Source organism: Sinohyriopsis cumingii, chromosome 9 (genome assembly GCF_028554795.1).
Source record: "Sinohyriopsis cumingii isolate HCF-2022 chromosome 9, ASM2855479v2, whole genome shotgun sequence".
Lineage (NCBI taxonomy): Eukaryota > Metazoa > Mollusca > Bivalvia > Unionida > Unionidae > Sinohyriopsis > Sinohyriopsis cumingii.
The window spans coordinates 123,572,007-123,592,073 of NC_142969.1; the positions used below are offsets into that span (position 1 = coordinate 123,572,007).

Here is a 20,067-nt window from a genome sequence, read left to right on the forward strand (position 1 = left end):
AAATGAGGGATTCAACATTCAACAGAATAGACATTTACCATATGTCGACCATCTTTACTTAGCATATGAAATTTGAAATAACTGACACTGGTTGTCTATTTGGGCTGGAGATAAGATCTTAAGTAAAGTTACATTACTGATGTCAGATTTTGGGAACCAGACACTTCAACATGACTTCTCTCTCTCTCTCTCTATCTCTCTGTATATATAATTTGTGAATTATTTGATTTCGCTTTAGTTGTTATGAATGTGATGTCTGCAAAGTAACACAACATATCGTTTATTAGGAAAGCTGTTTCAATGCGTATTTTGTCATAGAATGGCCTGCATTTAGTTTTTAAAAGGCACATTACATTTATTCTATCCAAGGCTGACAGTTTATGAGTCATGTTAAAAACGTAGACGGACATATGGTGTATTACGGAAACAAAATGAAGAGCATACGAGGACACATATGATCGCTTAGAACCAATTTTATTAAAGTCTAATCTACATATTCCAGCTTGAAAGTTATGAATTGATTGGTGAACTATGGGGTTAATCGGGTTGACATCGAATAAGTTTATTGACATTCCTCGGTGATGATGATGATGATGATGATGATGTTCGTCTATCGGTGTCGATGAGGACCATTTCATGTCATTGATTCACTGGGGGTGGGTCCGGAGATGGATAACCAGTCCGATCCGGGTCCGGAATAGTCTGTTGAGGTGGGAACATGGATGTACAGGTCGCTGACAGGGAGTTGTGGAACTGATGTTCCAGGATTTGCGCAGATCACGTTTGTCAGCTGCGTCCGCAAGTCTTTTCTGCTCAAAGGCTGCTGCACCAGCATTGACTTTACTGCGCCAAGCAGATAGTTTAGAATCTCACAGCTGTCCAGATCAATGCATATGTTCTTCAGCGGAGCCTTGAGGGTTTCATTTTACCGCGTTTTCTGACCACCGTGAGATCTCTTGCCCTCGTGTAGCTCTCCATATAAGACCTTCTTAGGTACGAGTTCTACCGGCATGCGGACAACATGGCCAGCCCATCGGAGTTGTACCTTGCACAACATAGTGTGGATACTTGTCATGCCGGCCTTAGTAAGCACCTCTGTGTTCGGCACATTGTCATGTCATCTGTTTTGCAGTAGTGTTCTCAGGGAGCTATTATTGAAGTGGTTCAGTTTTTTAATATGGCGGCAAGCATAGAGGAGGATGGAGAGAACAAACGCTGCGTAGACTTTGAGTTTGGTGTCAAGCTTGATGCCTCTCCTATCCCAGCCATTTTAGAGGAGTCTGCCAAGTGCTATGCTGGCTTTGGCAATTCTGATGTTGACCACATCGTCTATGTGGACTGCTTGTGAGACGGTGCTGCCTAGGTATGTAAACCTGTCTACATTTTGGAGCGTTTATCCATTAACAGTGACGAATGGTACCAGATAATATTCTTCAGGAGCTGACTGATGCAGAACCTCGGTCTTGCTGGTAGAGAGCGTGAGTCCGACGTTAGTGCACGCTTTTGAGAAAAGGTCATTGGTCTGTTGCATGCCTGCCTCCATGCTGGAGTTCATCTGCAAACAGCAGGTCGCGAATGTTCACAACTTGGACTTTGGTTTTGGCTTGAGGCCTCCTCCGGTTGAACAACTTCCCATCCAGACGGTATGGGATACCTACTCGAACATCGGTGTTCTTGAAAGCATCCATCAACATTGCGGAGAACATGTGGCTGAAGAGAGTGGGGGCTAAGACGCATCCTTGTTTCACACCATTCGTAAATGCAAAGGGTTTATAATATTTACTCTGGACCTAGACTCTGGAATTACCATTTCAATGAAGACTTCTGGACATCCGAATTTGGCCATGATATTCCAAAGGCCTTCACGTCAGACAAATGCCCTAGTCAGGTCCACGAAGGTAGTGTATAGCTGGACATTTTGTTCAAGACACTTTTCTTGCATCTGCCTGGCAGCAAATATCATGTCGATGGTGCCTCTCTCCTTTCGGAAGCCACACTGCCTTTCTGGCAGTAGGCCATCATCAAGGTGTTAAGACGCGAGGTGTTAAACTAGTGGGAAGACAAACAAATATTCTGTGGGATGTTCTGCCTTTCTGGCAGTAGGCCATCATCAAGGTGTTATGTGAGTCTATTCAGCAGTAGCCTGGCGATGCAGAGTGGATGGATTTCTTTATGGTTGCGCAGGATTGGCGATTGCCTTTGCTTTTCTAAATGTGGGTGACGGATTAATGTTTGAATTCCTGGGATATGCGTTTCATATTCCACATCCCACAGAATATTTGTTTGTCTTCTCACCAGTTTAGGCCCACCAGACTTGTAGATGTCAGCTGGGATGGAGTCTGCTCCTGGTGCTTTCCCAATGGCCTTATGAGTTTCCAGCACTGTTGGAGGGTCAGCCAACCTATCATTGATCTCCACCTGGGTAGACGGTTAGTCGCTTCATCGTTGATGGAAGAGGGTCTGTTGAGGATACCGTCAAAGTGTTCAGCCCAGCGAGCCAGTATCTTCTCACTTCTCGATTATGAGAGAGCTGCCATCGGAACTCAAAAGTGGGGTTGTACCTAACGTTACTGGGGTCAAAAACATCACGAAGAACACTATATAAATTATTCGTGTCGTGTCTGTCGGCAAACATTCCTCGTCACAGCTACGATGTATAACATCTTTTAATACACCACTTTTAAATGCGTAAAACAAACAAATAAGAGTAGGAAACAACCGCGATCAGTCGGAAAAATAAACATCATTTTCTATAAAGATTAAAGTTCAATTTAATCAATATAATCTACAAACAGTATATTTTGTATTCCACTCTATCTATCTATCTATCTATCTATCTATCTATCTATCTATCTATCTATCTCTGAATTCAGTTAAATATGTGTTTTGCAATGCTTTTGTATAAGCGAAAGAGAGCTTCTGTATTTTTGAAGCAGAAATGTAAAGTACATTACATTTCACTTTCTGTAGTATAAATGAAAACAAAAACAGTTTCAAAAAGATATATATATATATATATATATATATATATATATATATATATATATATATACATCGAAATTGCCCGACTCCGGTGATAAGCTCTTATTTGTCTAGAGCAAGCTCAAGTTGACAAATCAATTGTTAACGGAAAATGAGTGTTGATTTTCCGATTGCAATGCCATATAACATATTTCCATTTTATGGTCAATGACAGGGTCACAAGCAGTTTCTCGCGCATGCGTAATACTGTGAATATTTACTAATTGAAGCCAGTTTTGATAACTAAGGAAAGCATAATGATACTCTAACTTGTAAGTTACAGTTTAATTTTAGTATTTTTACGTATCCAGGATTAACCAATTTTCAGTCCCCTAGCTTAGAATGCGGCAGTTTGTTAGCTGCTAGAGTCTGAAGATTGTTTTAAAGCACATTGCCGACTTCAGTATGGAAAGGCATTAATTGTCAATAACTTGGGAAATCCCAATGAGGGATGTACTTGGACGAACAAAGCACTCGCGTGTAATGATTAGCGACCAGGATTTCATTCCAAGCATGATCAGCGAGCACAAAATATAAGACCAACACTTTGTGTTTAAGATCTAATGTTTATGATGTAATGAACAGGTGACCGATGCGCAAACACGGCTTGACAAATAATTAAATTAACGAAAATTAGTCCACCTAATCTCATAAGTAATCTGTCAAATATTTTGATGCGTGATTTCATTGGGACTAGGTGATGATTGTGAAGTAAATTGATTAAGTCACCGTTCACAAATCAAATCATGCGAGCATCAATTACTCATTAACACGAGTTTAGCTTCCAGAAGTAGTTGAGGAAACGAATTTGCTGTATTATGAAGCAAGAAAAGGAAACCCGAAGGAAGTTTCAATCTCTAATGACCACTTTTATATACTCATAAGCAATATGGTGCTGTTAAACATGAACAAAAAGTTGCAATCATCAATCATCAATCAGTATCTTTATAATTCCTTTCCCGTAGCTTGTTCAGTTGGATGCTCCAGCGATAAAGTAAATGGACCGAGGTACACGAGTATAACATATATGGATAAAAGTGTAAGTATATCACGTGACGAAATAATATAACAAATGACTTCACTGTGATTACAGTTTGTTTTATGTCGTATTAGATCGATAAAATAATGAAGAACTTCAGCTAAATCCCTTTTATTATTTCCGTTCCTCGTCACAAGCATACAATTTTAGCAAATTTTCTAGCTGCAAACCGAATTTAATTAAATCACTGCACAGCTCTTCAATTTCGGTAAGTTTTATATCTGCAGACCAAATATAATTTCATGACTGATAACAAAAGAATACGGCTTAATGATCGTTCTGTTACACAAATTCCATGTACGATTATCTCCGCTAATGTACTTTTGCTCGAGAAATAGATATTTAGCTTATCAGGAAAGCCATGATTAGGTCACCACTGTAGCTCAGTCGAAGGAGCATGTGACTTAATTAAACGGTAATGGATAACACACCATACCAGACCAGCACGAGTTGGATAATCGAAGAGTTCTTGTGAAAGGTATTTTAACTCCTTGACAGGATGCAGCATGTAATGTGTCAAATACTATGTATGTATGTATGTATGTATGTATGTATGTATGTATACATGCATGCATACTTGTATGTAGGTATGTAGGTAGGTAGGTATGCATGCATGCATGCATACATGTATGTATGTATGACTGACTGACTGACTGATTGACTGACTGACTGACTTTATTTCCTCTTCAACAGAGATTACATCAGATTAATCAAATTCAGGATAATACAAGATCATAAAATAGATCAGAAAAGTGACAAAAATACAATAGTTATACTGTGTCACCTGCCGTATTGACAAAACGAAATATCTCAATACCTGCAATTATGCAAATCTGTAATCATTTGGCGGAGCAAGGCACTGATCTTTTGACATTTGCTTGATGATGATAATATTTCGAAAGGTTAATACGTCTATATTGATATGTGCTTAACATTAACTTCGAAATAGCATCGAAAAGGAAATGGAAATCTTATAACAGTGTAATTCTATATGTAGTTCTTTTTATATCACACATGTACTTATATATATATATATATATATATATATATATATATATATATATATATATATATTACTTATATACTTACTTATATACTTGTTTGCGGGTATGCGTGCGTGCATGCATTTATCTATAACTGACTGTTTAAATGACTTAACTATCTCTTCAACAAAGATTATGTCAGGTTACTAAGATACATATTATACGTATCGTAAGATTATGAGACACAGCATAGACGAGAATGCAAGCATGATAAATACATCGTCAACTAATGCATTTAGAAAATGAGATATATAGATACAAAAAAAAACTGTAAAGAAATCTCTAGGAAATATACATAAACAAATACATAAATACACACACAAATATATATATATATATATATATATATATATATATATATATATATATATATATACGTACTCATATATACACCCATACGTACATATATATATATATATATATATATATATATATATATATATATATATATATATATATATATATATATATATACACATACATATATATATACATAAACATATACACTGAATACAGCTGTCATACAACAAAATTTGCACGACGTAGGCTTTTAATTTTTATTTTTAATGTTAATTTACTACTTACTTTTTATACAAAGTTTGAACATATTAGTTGATAGTAGGGCATACATTTTATTGTAGAATGAAGCTGTACTGTTTGCGGTCACCAACATGAGTCTATCTGATACGTCATCGTCAATAGTCGACATGCATTCAACCCTGCTTCCAAAAAGTGTCTCCAACTATATTTCGTCTTCTTGATTGAATAAGTTAACCCCGTCTCTCACTTCTAAAGAGTCAATAACTCTCTCAAAGAAAACGTTTCGTTCCTCAAGTAGCATTTCGCAACCTAACATAAGATGTTTCGCTCTGTCGTCAGTCTCTTTTCCACAGAGTTTGCATATCATAACTTTACCAACAGGCATGACATACAGTTTCATTACTTCAGAGAGAGGCCATAACATGGATGGAAATTTACGCCCAAGAAACCATATACTACTTGATTTTAAGTCCAAATGAATGTTTCGGAAGTGAATTAAATCACCCCTTAGTTCCATATTTGCTCTCCAGGTAGTGTCTTCATGGTTTTGAATAATATCAGTAATATGTCGATTCCAAACAATTTTTTTCTTCTGTTTGTACTCTTACTGCATACTCTAAAAGAACACTTCCCCTGTCATATTTCGTTTTATTCTGTCAATATCTAGTATAAATCCCGTCTGTTTTAGCGGGTTGGTCAGATACTGACAAAAGCGCATAAGAAAATCTTTTCCAGATAAAAGTCCAATCGCCCTTACACAGTCGGTGGAAAAAGAACAATTTCATCCTATCTATATATGCTTCCATTTACCAGAGTCCTAAGGTACTACTCGTTGCCTCCGTAGGCGAATATTTATCGAAAGCATGCATACGTCGCGCTGCATATCTCTGGCATAACTCAAGATCTTCTATTGGAGTTTGTGATACCTGACCATAGTGTTCACATCCATATAGGAACGAAGGTAGAATAATTCTTTTCCAAATCTTCAGACTTGTTAAAGAGTTCATTCCTCCATCTCTGATACCAATAAAATAAGAAGAGTTTGACAAGTGTTTGCCTTTATCGCATGCTTCTTTTATCGCGTCGTTTGATTTTAAGTTGTATTTTAGAGGTATGCCTGTATACTTCTTACTTTTGACTGCTGGAATTGGAAATTTGTCGAACAGAAAAGAAGGGATACCAGTAGCTCTTTTGTTAGTAAACAAGATGGTGCAACTTGTATCTGCGTTATATTTTAATCTCCACCTTTTCGCATAGTTGGAACTTGTATCAAGCAGCTGTTGCATTGAATGATGCGCGTTAGACATTTACAGTTGTGTCATTTGCTAATAAGACACAAGGCTGGTGGAAATCAAAAAGTTTTAGACCTCGCGAATTGTGATCTAATTCCGTGATCAAATCATTTATCATTACAAGAAAGAATCGGGCAGACAAGATACGGCCCTGTCCTACACCCTGCCTAATATGGAAGTGCTTGGACAGCTTTCCCGCAAATAAAACAGAGCTTGTTACTCTCTCAAACGAGTCCTTCGTGATGCGCCAGGTCTTCCCTTTGATGCGAAGTCTGTACAACTTGCAGAATAACCCGTTGTACCAAACTGTGTCGAAAGCTTTAGTATTATTAAGATACGTAGCATAGACAGGATTATCTTTATCCATATAGTAACATATATATTCTTTAATACAGAACGCTGCAGTGATACTACCGCAATTATTTCTTCACCCCTGTTGCAATGGATTTGGAAAAGAAATCTGCTTAGAAAATATAAGTAGTCTACTATATATAAGTTGTTCTAGAACTTTCTGAAGCACTGGAATTATAGTTATATCACGGTAATTATTTATATCTTATTTGTCCTTTCCACCTCCTTTGAATATTGGTATTACCAAACCTTTTTTAAAGTGGCACCTGTACTTCTCGGCCTAGTACACTTTTGTGAATATAATTTCAAGTAATTGTACACTGCTTGGAGGGTCCACAAACAGTAAATGCTCAGCAACAATACCGTCATGACCTCGTCGCATTCCACCCTTATTATAATGATATTCATTACAACGGAATATGCCTGTGGGTATACAAAATGCAAATGAACACATATGTTCAATGGTATATTTAATTTTTGCAACGAAATACAAAGCTTCGAACTCATATATCATCTAAAACTAAAGGCGTAATCGTAGCTACGGCATATAGTTCAGTTGATAACATGGCTTGAAATGAATTGTTTTCTTGTTTACTAAATTTTAGAGATTGGAGGACTCTAGTAGCATTTCTATAGTCTCGATGAATTAAATGTTGGGATGGCTAAGACATGCATTGACACAGAGTGATAGAATGAATGCACCGCGGAAATGACATTATAAGACAATGACTCAGAAGATGACATCTTTGTTTCAAGTAGATATCGAAAGAACATATTTCAAGAAGGTAATTCTTACGTGACAAAAATAAATTGGATTTAACCAACGTTCTCAAACGCCGAAGACAAGAATGACTACCCCGTGTTGTGATTTTTTATAATGTCCTCATCTGTTATGATTCTAACATACTATATGTCACAATTGCAATGATGCTATTTTTATCACGGATCAAAGATAAGATAATATTTTCAAATAAATCGACTTAGATTCAATATTTTCTTCGAAGCAAACGCTCACAGGTACGATGAGAAAATATTTGTGTTAGATGACGTAATTTGTTAAGCAACGACATCTTTGTAGTACTTTTCCATTGATATGCCTTCCAGCGCTTCATATAGAAATCAGCAGGTGCTAGAGATTTTCTGTCGGAAATCAAATTTTTTATATAAAAATAGGTTTAAATAGTTAGCCTATCAGTATGCAATAACCACAATCTACAATTCATAATGTGGAGAATTACTACTGAAATAGGTAATGATGCAAGGTAATTTCCCATTCACGCTAATTAATGTGGGAACGTTACTTCCATTTAACACTATTTTGTAAGACAATGTGATTTCTCTTTACCACTACTTCATTAAACAAGGTGACCTCCCTTTACCATTACTTCGTAAGACAAGGTGACCTCCCTTTACCACTGTTCCATAAAACAAGGTGACCTCCCATTACCACTATTTGATAAAATAAGGTGACCTCCCTTTACCACTACTTCATAAGACAAGGTAACTTCCCTTTAACGCTATTTTATATGACAAGGTGACTTCCTTTGAACATTAATTTTGCTTGCGAGGCTACATAATTCATTCCTACAAGACTTTCTTCTAGGAACACAATCTGTCCCAGATCTTGGAAGGGGTATAAGTTCTAGGGAAATACGTAATTACTATAAACCGTGCTTTTGAAATTTTTTATTTGTAATGTTTGTTGAGGGTCAATATTTCTAACTATGGCCGTTACACGCATATCATTGCGAGAAGCAACTCCCTTTATTATGAACCTTACAGAGGTAAATGTAATATAGTGTTATACACAAACAACCTCTCTCCTCATAGGGATTATGGAATATATTATATGCACAATATCATAAACTTGCTGAGTTGTCCGTCCGAGGATAAGTTATAATACAATACATCTGCTCATCAAACCGTAATGAGAACTATTATTTTAAAATAAAATAAAACAACCAAAACTTGATTTCCTATTTATTGGTGTTGGAAAATTTCTTTGAATGCATCATTAGATGTAAACCATAGATACTTTTCTCTCGGTTGACATTTTAAAGAGTATTCTTAGATGTACACCTGGATATTGTCATGAGTTTGGATCGCAATATTGCCACGTAAAACTGTCCATGAAAGAACACGGGCACTTTCAAGTAAGTACCAACGTGTTAAAATGTCTGACCATACGACTTGGTATACGCCTCTATTTTCTTTACGTTCCAACCGACGATGTATTTCAAGTGAGTTTTCGTGTTGATTAATGTCGTAAGTAACCTGTTCACAGTAAATTTTATAAAACCGAACGTTAAATGTTTCTAATTTCGAATGTCGGCATAAAGATATCCCACTATTGTTTATACAACATAAGCTGGATAATATACATGTGAATTTTAAATTTTCATTACAATTAATACATTTTGTTCTGCTATAAGAACCTAGTTTGTCTGCATGAGCTTTTGTCGTCACCATTTATGAAATAAATCACAACAATGAAAGTTTTGCATAAAAATACGAAAATGATTACAAAAACATTAAATAAATTAAATTGGGATGAGCGGATTCGATAGAAAGTTTAAATTAAAAATAAAGAAAAGAATTAACACAAATCAGGATTACGCCTCAAGTTTCGAACTCGCGACAATTTATTTAGCAGACGGGACACATAAAATAATATAAAATCAAACATTATATTTTTAAAACAATTGGTAAGAAATAGTTTGTACAAACGTTGAACATACAAAAAAGAAAAGAAAAATGAAACAAATATAAAATATTGGGATGCTCTAGCAAGTTTCTAACTCACGACTCTTGTGTGCCAGTCGAAAGTTTCAAAATAAAAATTATAGAAAGGTATAAAAAACAGAATAATTTAGATGAGCGAGATTCAATGAAAGTTTGAAGATCACAATACAAAGGGTATAAAAAGTAATTTTATAAATATTGTGATGCCGCCGCGAGTTTCGAACTCGCAACCTCTTGTTTAGCAGCCGTGATACACATGCATAAGGAAAAATCTAGATGTTTATATGCAAGTATTGAAACTAAACTGAGGGATTATTTCATAATTTGACATCGTCTTAGGTCATATTTTAAAGAGCATTTATTTCGGGGGAACTGGACACAAAACAATACAGAGGTGAGCTTTAGAGGCAATGATTTAGCAATTCGACCATCATCTACATTTACATCTACAAACATCTACATGGTAAAATGCATTTGCTAATTCAGGTCCTTTAAAACGATCTAGCAGTACAATGCATAAATATATTTCGGAAATACAAATTCACTATCATTATGTTTCTATCTCGCTATTCTGCAGAATGATTCTTAAAACATTCCAGCTGTACAGGGCATTCTTGTGCGATGACAACGGAACCATTGTCGTTATATTTCGACCATGGCAAATAACAGAACTATAGAGATAATCGATACAAAACATATTCTTTTAAAATATTGGAAAACGTTTAAAAAAAGCATGCTTGGTAAATTGAATAGTAACAAACATACACCTGGTAAAACCCTCCGACAGTTTTAAAGAAATAATGGTCACTGTGACACCAAAAATGATTCAATCAAATATGTAGATCCAAAGTAAAAAAAAGATGCTTTAATTGTATGCTCATGGTGACCTTCTGTTTTGTTGTGAATGTATCTAAATTAGGCAACTTGAAGGCTACAACGAACCTCCTATAACAGGTGTCACTACCTAACTACATCATTTTCATCTGAATTAATGGAATGCACATTCTGTTATCTTCTTTGCTTAGCGGTATTCATGTACCAACACCTCTTTGAAACGATCAGGCCAAATAACCTTTAACCTTTAAGTAGCATCACTAGTCCGAAATATGATAAAAGTATTGCCACGAGTCCGACATATGATATATGAACAGCAGATTGGTGTCCTGAAGTAGGCGAAATCAGTTTTTTATAAATTCTAAAAATATATCATTTTATACGTGCACTTTAAATCTATCTCGTGTTTTCATGCTGTTGCCTTCTTCACAAACCAAACTTATACTTTTCATCTGTTTACATAACAAATGGTTATACTAGAAATAGACGAACATGATGACATTGCTGAGAGTAGACTATAATGTACCCACTTTATGTTTTGCAACTTCTACCATAGATGGACAAAAGGCGAATCATTTTTCACCTACCCTTTAATAGATAGGTGTGAGAATTCAATTTCATTTATTTAGTTACTTTTTTTCTCAGCTAGCGTGTCACAGATTATAGATGATGCAACTGTATCTGGACATTACGTTCGCGATTTTCTAATTAGCTTTTCTGAGATCATCGCATGCAAGATTACACGCAAGAGTTCAGGAATAGTCCAGATGATGGGCGGAATGTGTGATATTTGTGAGATCGAAATTCACGTGAACTCTAGTGATTAAGGCTAGATGCATTTGTTTGCATGGGATTATTATGCCATACAAATTAGAATACGGTCAATACGTTTAATCATGATTACTAACCATCCAGATTATTTGACATCGAATTCCAATATTATTCTGTCATCCAATTTGGTGGACTCGTGGTATGTGATCGATGCTTTGTGATTCTGAACTTAATTCCCAGGCACATATCATATTTCGAGTCATAACTTTATTTCGAGTCATAACTTTATTTCGAGTCATATTTGCTGCAATCTATAACGTCATAAACTCTTTTTCGATGTATAGGATATGCAATTTTATTTGTTTTCTTTTGTCGTAAGGCTGCGACTTGGAATTTATATTAGGATATTCTATTTTAACTGTTTCTTCTGTCTCATGATTGTGTTCTATGTAAATGACATTCTGTTTTACTTGATTCGTTTTTCACATAGTCGTGTTGATGCACATTATATTCTATTTGACCTGGGCTTGGTTTTATAAGCAACACTGGGCTTTTTGTGTGTGTGACGATGTTAGCTTTACATAAAGTTGGATTACCCTTACTTGGTGTTTGTGTCCTCTGAACTCGAATGTAACAAGGATACTTAGCGAGAACAACATGTATTTTATTATTATTGCTGTTATTATTAGACTTGACGTTCTTTGACCATCAATAAAACGGTTATTTAATTATTGTATTCGGTATGTAAGTCAATACACCAGGTCAAAACTAAGGTCATTATGTTTCCAATTTGACATGATAATATATTATATTGATAAATATAATAATTGTTTTAAGTTCCCTATTCCATTACTGTACATTATAGTTCAAATCGTGCAAAGGTTTCTGTTAATGAGTTTTGATACCGCATGCAAAATGCATTCTGCCGTTAGAACTTAACATTTTTCTTAAGAGTTTAGTATTGATTTTTAATTTATCGCTTTATTCTGAAACGTATTTCACCTAAAGCTGCACTGAATTTGGCATTAAAACTTTGTACTTGTCTAGTAATTATGATGTATAATGTCTTCTGAAAGCAAACAAAAAACATAATAAATAAATCTAGAGGACAATAAAATCGGTCTCATGCATAAAGCTCCAGGATGCTTTTCAAGGAATAAAGTCTGGCCTTACTGTGCACTAATTCTCCACTGCATAACAAACGATTTACGTAATGAATCAAACTTTAAAAAAATTAAAGACTGGGCTTGTTACACAGCTTTAGCATCAATCACTTTGAAAAATTCAAAAAAGTGTCATTCTGTGAAGAGCTTCCTTGTTCAGATAATTGCAATAACTCGATATAGCAGAATTTACAAGATTTGACGTACGCAAGAAATTCAACGGAATACATATGCGACTAGAGCTGCAGAGAGTGATCAATACCTAAATCACATCCTTTGAAAGACTAACAAAGAACATAATCAAATCATATCAAATCAAGGCAAGTGCAGCTTTTTTGTCACGCATGCGAGAGTTGCCCCATTCCAACAATGATAATATTGTAAACAAGGTTGTTTCTTTTCTTCCCTGTCGAACTTGTCGCACTTACAAATGCATTAGGAGGCCGCAAAAACGTTACAGTACGTGCGATAATTATATTATACTTACTGTTACGTATATTTGCTTAGATCATGTTTGGACAAACCTTTGATGAATATCAAAATTGTACAATGCATGTCCTGCACTAAGACGGGAGGTTGCACTGTAAAAATGCATTTTCTACTAAGGATAGTTATTGTGTGGTGAAAATATGTATTAACGACGCCGCATGTGCAGCAAATACGGTATATAGTGCAGGAGTGTCCACACGAGGAAGAGAAACGTGCAGGAAGTTTTTGCGAAACCTTTACAGTAGAGATTTTTCTTTCTAAAACTAAGGAATGGCTTACAATGATATGCCATTGTTACATTAAATCACTGTATGTTGAAGGTTTCCTTATCAGGCTTCGATTATGAGAAAGATGATGCTGAACACGTATTTGAATATGTGACTGAAGCTAGTATAGGCCCATTGCTTTTTATACTATAGACTTATTTTAGACTAATGAAGTTGCCATTTAAAAGGTCTGCCAAATGAGAAACATAGAAAATTAGAAAGTAAATTTGTCTTTCATTAATTGGTCTTTTGCTTAGTCATCTAATATTTAAACAGACATAAGGCCAGCATATATGCAATGCGTTTAAAGACCATAATAAAATACAGGACAAAGAATGTTCGCGTGTTAAGACGTTCCATGAAAGTCGGCATAATATTTTGATGTAACGAGAGTTGAAGTAAATTGTTGTTTATTCAGTTTTCGAGATGAAGGGAAGTGTTAATTACTGCAGGCTGTATTCTCATTTGAGAAGGATAGTATAGAGTCATTAGGGGCAATTTTGAGACTGCGGTAGACTAAGGTTATCAAAGAAATATAATGCGCAAGCTATCTACGAAATCATGAATGTACTCAAATGCAACACTCACCCTCTCTCTCGCTCTGTCTCTCTGTCTCTGTCTCTCTCTCTCTCTCTCTCTCTCTCTCTCTATATATATATTATATATATATATTAAAAATGTTATCGCTTAGATATGATACCTTTGGAGTTCATAGTTATTTGGTCGGTACGGGCAACAAAGAGTCAATTTTTCAATACAAGAATTCAACTTCACACTAAAGCTGGTGTTTAAATTGAAACGTGGTAGCATTGTCATCATTGACTGTGGCACCGTTAGCTATTATATAATACCTTTGATGAGAACCGACATGTTTGTTAGCAACGCGATAAAGGCTAGACTCATTATTCCACAATTATTCATTATGTATCCAACTGCAATGAGTAATATCAATGTTGCGACATTTGCAAGAATAGTCAGATTCAGCCTGATAAGGAGCATTATTAACAAGCTATCACGTCATATGGTGCCCTAAGTTAAACAATTTATTGGCTTTATTTCGAGCTAACGTGAGGAGCTGCATTATTACTTCCTTCCTTCAATTACAGTGTCATCGTATATTATCCCAAACCAATACACGTGCAAATAAAATGTATCCGCGACCAGCACTTTCTGTGCCAAAGGTTCTGAACATCACTAGATTGTCACGCGTACTAGCAGTTTGTCAGACATTCTGTCCTATTATTAGTCTCCTGTCTGACTCTCAAAGGACCGCTACGGCGGTCTGGTGGCTAGAGCATCCGGTTCGTATGTGGGAGGTCGTGAGTTTGATCCGCGGCCGAATCATACAAAAGACTTACAAAAATGATATTAGCAGCTCCCTCGCTTGGCGCTCAGCATTAAGAGGTTAGTGTTAGTACTAGTCAGCCTGGTGTCAGGATAATGTGACTGGGTGGGATATCATGCTACATGTATGCGGCATGATGTCCCAGTGCTAGACATCATTATCAAATGTCACACTGCAGACATCGTAGCACTATGAATGAATTTTTTTTTAAAGCTACGTTAAAATCCAACACACACACACACACACACACATTGACTGGAAAAATATTCTACGCAAAATTCGAATCTTAATAAGTCAAAATGTTGTCAATTATTGTGCATGCAGGTTTCAGCATGTACTAATTCAAGTAACATACATATATTCTATTCATAATAGTATATGTTGTTTGTTTATGACGTTCTACAATGGTTTTAGGATCTTACATACCCAGGCCGATTAATCAATATCTGCCAGTTCTTCTCCCATTTGTCTCGCAGTAGCAATGATTGTTAGAAACCGAAGTCTCGCCTAAACAGTAAAATTTAAACAGTCGCTTTAGCTGGCAATTTGATCAGTTATGTTTAATATTGAAATCAACTTTGAATTGAGCTTCAAAGATTTTGCAAGTACACTTTATGGCTGACCAACTCACTAATGAGGCTTGAAACTTAATACAGTGATTCTCAAAGAGTACTGATAGCGTATTTATATAATTTGGTAGAGCGAGATAGCCTGGTCATCATTTTGTTTCAAGAGATATCACCGTTCTGAGATAACTCTATGTAATACTTACTATTTCTAAAGCAGTAATCGAAAATCCCTTATGAATAATTTGATATCGCTGCCTACAAAATGAGACAATTCTGAATTATACCCTTGCAAGCTTCGATTAGGATGGACGATTGAAAGCTTACTAGACAATGTATTTGGCAAATATTGCTATGTAAAGTAAACATAATCATGGTTGAAAAAGTTGAATTTAACTGGATTAGGAGCCGATACTTTATATGACTTTTATTTCCTTTATTCCTGCGATATTAAAATTGACGTTAAATCGTACTACCCTCTAGGTCTGAAACTATGTAACACGTATTAATAAGATATTACACCATTTTGCTGGCATTATAATTTCGTCCCAGTGCGAGACGAATGTAAAGGTTTCTTCCATTTTCCTTACGGCATCAGTTGCTGAAGAATATGTATTGGGATTAATTTAACTGCAAACACCTTTGGCAAAAATGCATGCAAAATACTTTCTGTAATAAAGTTTCATTTGCTGTAACTATCTACCAGATAATTCGATTGTTCCGCTTATTTTCTTCAGAAACGTCGTCTTGACACTAAAGTACAGTTACTACTGCACATATCCACTGTGATTGTCAGTCCAACCATGTAATACTTCAACAGTTATATAAGTAAATTACGGCATATGGAATAAAATAATAGAGAACCTGGATAGTTGAATAATCGGAAAACGAACAGCGCAAAACTAGTCTCTAAATACCTAAGCGCGTTCGACTCGAAAGGACTCTTCTTCAAAGACAAATACAAAACAGTGGAAACAAGCAATAAAATCAACTAGCGGGCTTCAACCTGATGCTGATGCTGAAAAAATTTTTTATATTTACCCACAAGTCCATGAGCCACATTGTCTTCTACTTTATACATGCAATTGTGCGTAACCACAAAGTAAATCCTGGATATGTCATTGCGCATGGTTTCAATGCTCTAAAGCGGCGTATCCATTAAAAGTCATTTTTTCTGGTTTCGGAACTTCATTTGGGGTCATTAGGAATTGCAGTAAGTGTTACGTCACTGTATTTGTGGCCAAGGAATGAAAAGTGTTCTATAACTGGATCTCTATACAGCTTCTTTGTCATCCAATCAGATCTTTGAAGACTGATACGTTTGTGTAGCTGTTCAGTTTCTCCGACATAGTGAAAGATACAGGTCTTACATGCGAAAAGATAAATTACATTCTCAGTTTTGCATGTTCTGTTTGGACCATTTATGTAAGGTATTTATATAGTCGTTGTCGTAGAAGATGTGCGGATCTCTATAACATGTTGACTGGTTCTGCACCTTTTATCGTGACAGGGGCCAGATTTACTAGGGTGGTCCTGGTTCGTGATTGGCGCTAGCTTCGCCTAGCTAGGATGTTTTTGAGATTTTGTTTGGTCTCCGGTAGATCAAGCGCTTTAAAAAAAAAAAAACCAAGAACACTACTTAAAGACAGCCACACAAATTAAAATATCTTTTTAGCAGCCCTCATATTTTCAGTTAAATAATTATTTTAATTTGCTTATTCATCATTCAATAACCTATGATTACTACAAATTCAAAGAAATCTTCGGAAATTATTTGCGGTTATAGAAATTTACATAAAAAAGATGTCGAAATTGCTCGTCGATTTCTGAGTCAATATAAAATATTTGTCAGCATCAATATCAAGTGGAAGCCAACTAGTTGCTCCTGTAGAAATAGTCCTGTGACATGTTGTAACCTCTAAGAGTTGAAAGCGCTCATGCTATTTAGAAACTAGTTTTGCACTGTTAGTTGGCAGTTTATTGCATCTATCTTAATCCATCCATAACACACGTGATACCTTGCCAGATATAATACAATTAAAAGGACTGTTTTTTGCCATATGACTTACGTTCGTAACACACACACACACACACACACACACACACACACACACACATATATTGCTGATCTGATAGAAAGTAAAGTAATATGAACTGATGTTTCTTATATATGCCGATTCAGATTAATAGTACATGTTATTCTTTGCATACCTGTTTCTATACCTGTTTGCACTTTTAATGGCACTTATCGGTTATTATGGCTTCACCAAATGAATCAGTAAACATATCGAATTACTGAGAAAACGTGCCCTTCAAAGTTGCTAGACCAGTGCTAATTTGTAGCGTATTCAAGATATTCTAAATATTTGCGACATTGTGTTTAAATTTTTCCAGTATCTTTAGAATCCCACATTTATAGACTTTTTAACATATAATACGAACGCAATATAAACTTGCAACATATAAAATGATCTTAAACGGTCATAGCGTATTTACAAATAATAATGAACATCAGTATGGCACCTTCCTCTTTCGTGTCCATTTTAATATATATATATATATATATATATATATATATATATATATATATATATATATATATATATATATATCATTACAACTTCACATAACATTTGCCTAAGTAACAAACAAATGGTTCGCGACAAACGTATCGTGAAAACTAACTATGATACCTGGTCCCAGAAATATTGTTCTGCTTAAATCGCTACTCGGATGCTATGATGGCTTGTGCTCATTTGAAATCAATTACCGGTCACTAACATTCATTCAACAGATTATAGGAAAGAAAAGCAAACATTTTCTGGTCACATTAAAATTGCAAAATGTGCAACGTTCGAAGTACATACTTTCAAACTACATTGAATCTTACTGAAGTAAAATTAGTTCCAGGAAATCGATGTTTGCATTTCGTTTAAGGCACTAGATATTTCAAAAAATTTAATCATAGACAAAGGAGAGATATTTCGTCAAGATACTCTTAGATAATTTGCAGTAATTTGGAAAAGGAAATTATCTCGGGAACCCGTAATTCTAAGACTCTTTCTTATAAATAATGGGACCAATATAATTGTAAAAATAGGTTCACTGCATGGTGCGTCTGGTAATCTTCTCCAGACTATGAGAAAATTAAAGTCGATTGGATTGACAGACGGCAGCAGGTTCGTGACTAGTATTAATTCCAATTCTCTGGAACCTATGTTCTTTACTCATATGGAGTAATGTCTTTGCTATACCAGATTCCTTAATTTCGAAAATGTCAACTTTATATCAGCTCCAGCTTACAATGACACTGATTTTCAGGCAAGACGTTTATATGAATCATGCACTTAGTAACTCCCTATGTTATGCATGATTAAACATAAGGTGAGAATTTTGTACACTGACGTAATTGCAAAATAATAATAAAAACAAATCGCAGTCATAACGTTGTCCCATGTTTGGAGCGTAGACAATTTACCTTTCACCTAAAAATGAAATTTGACGCTCCACAGATCGGCCAGAGGATATATGGAGGCATTATTTATATGTACTATGTTACAATTGTATTATCGATGTAGCAATTAGGTAGATATAATCGATGTCTGAATAGCATTTCTAGAAATCACGTGGCCTTCCATAAATTTGCTACTTTTTTTTAGCGGGATTCAGGTGAACGTATAGGTAAAATAACAATCTGCCTACAAAGTGTGATAATTTCACTTGAGAAACCAAACATATTCTGGAAAAGTACTAAGCAAAAATGCTGCGCTTTGAAAGATAATGCTAAACGTTTGAACAAAAATGTTATGAGTATAAAGACACATTAATCGGACAGGGAATGCGTTTCTAAGATCAGCACAATATTGGCAATGGAGATGTTAATAACTTGTATTCGATCACTATTCTATCAATATATAAAATGCAGTGATGTCGTCATAATGTAATAGACCAAATACGTGTAAACTTGAATCGAGTTGAACACAATAAACAATACGTGTAAACTTGAATCGAGTTGAACACAATAAACAATCAAATAAAAGAGCCCAGGATATGCCGGTAATACGCATAACACCGTGAAATGACTGGACCAAACATGTGCATTTGTTTAATTTGCCCGAAGTTCAAGGTTAATGATATCGGTCTGCAATGATGAAAGAACTGATTGTCTGATGTATGACGTCAGATCTTTGTCTATGTTTGTTCTGCTTGAATTAGAGTTTATTTGAGAAACAAAGGTCATCGAGTTTCACTTTTAAAAGAAAATATATTTGCTAAAGGTGCCTAATTATAGAAATACACGCTCAGTAGTCTTGCAAGCTTAATCTTTCAATCAGTCGATATACAATTCCTATTGCTCTTCTGATTAAATATGTCAGTCAGTAAAGATGAAATGTCTATTGCTCATCTGACTGAATATTTGAATCAGTCAATCTGCAATGCATAATGTTACTAGTTTTGATCTTGCACATGTTTAAACGTTTGCTATTGGGTTATCCTTACCTGCAAACCATTTAATCTGCATACAAGAATCGAGTATAACTGGCCATATAAGACAATTATATTTTGATTTTATCCTTGGCTGTGAAAACCTGTCAAAAAAAAACT

At 35.4% G+C, this 20,067-nt stretch overlaps 1 protein-coding gene across 1 annotated transcript in view; it reads left to right on the forward strand.

Moving 5' to 3' along the window:
• The first annotated feature begins 1,177 nt into the window (after positions 1-1,177).
• The window catches only part of LOC149792832 (uncharacterized), a 114,872-nt gene continuing 95,982 nt past the window's right edge, over positions 1,178-20,067 (forward strand). Inside the window, exon 1 of the mRNA XM_089969594.1 lies at positions 1,178-1,344. Within this exon, the coding sequence (XP_089825720.1) occupies positions 1,178-1,344 (167 nt within the window). The remainder of the gene's footprint in view (positions 1,345-20,067) is intronic.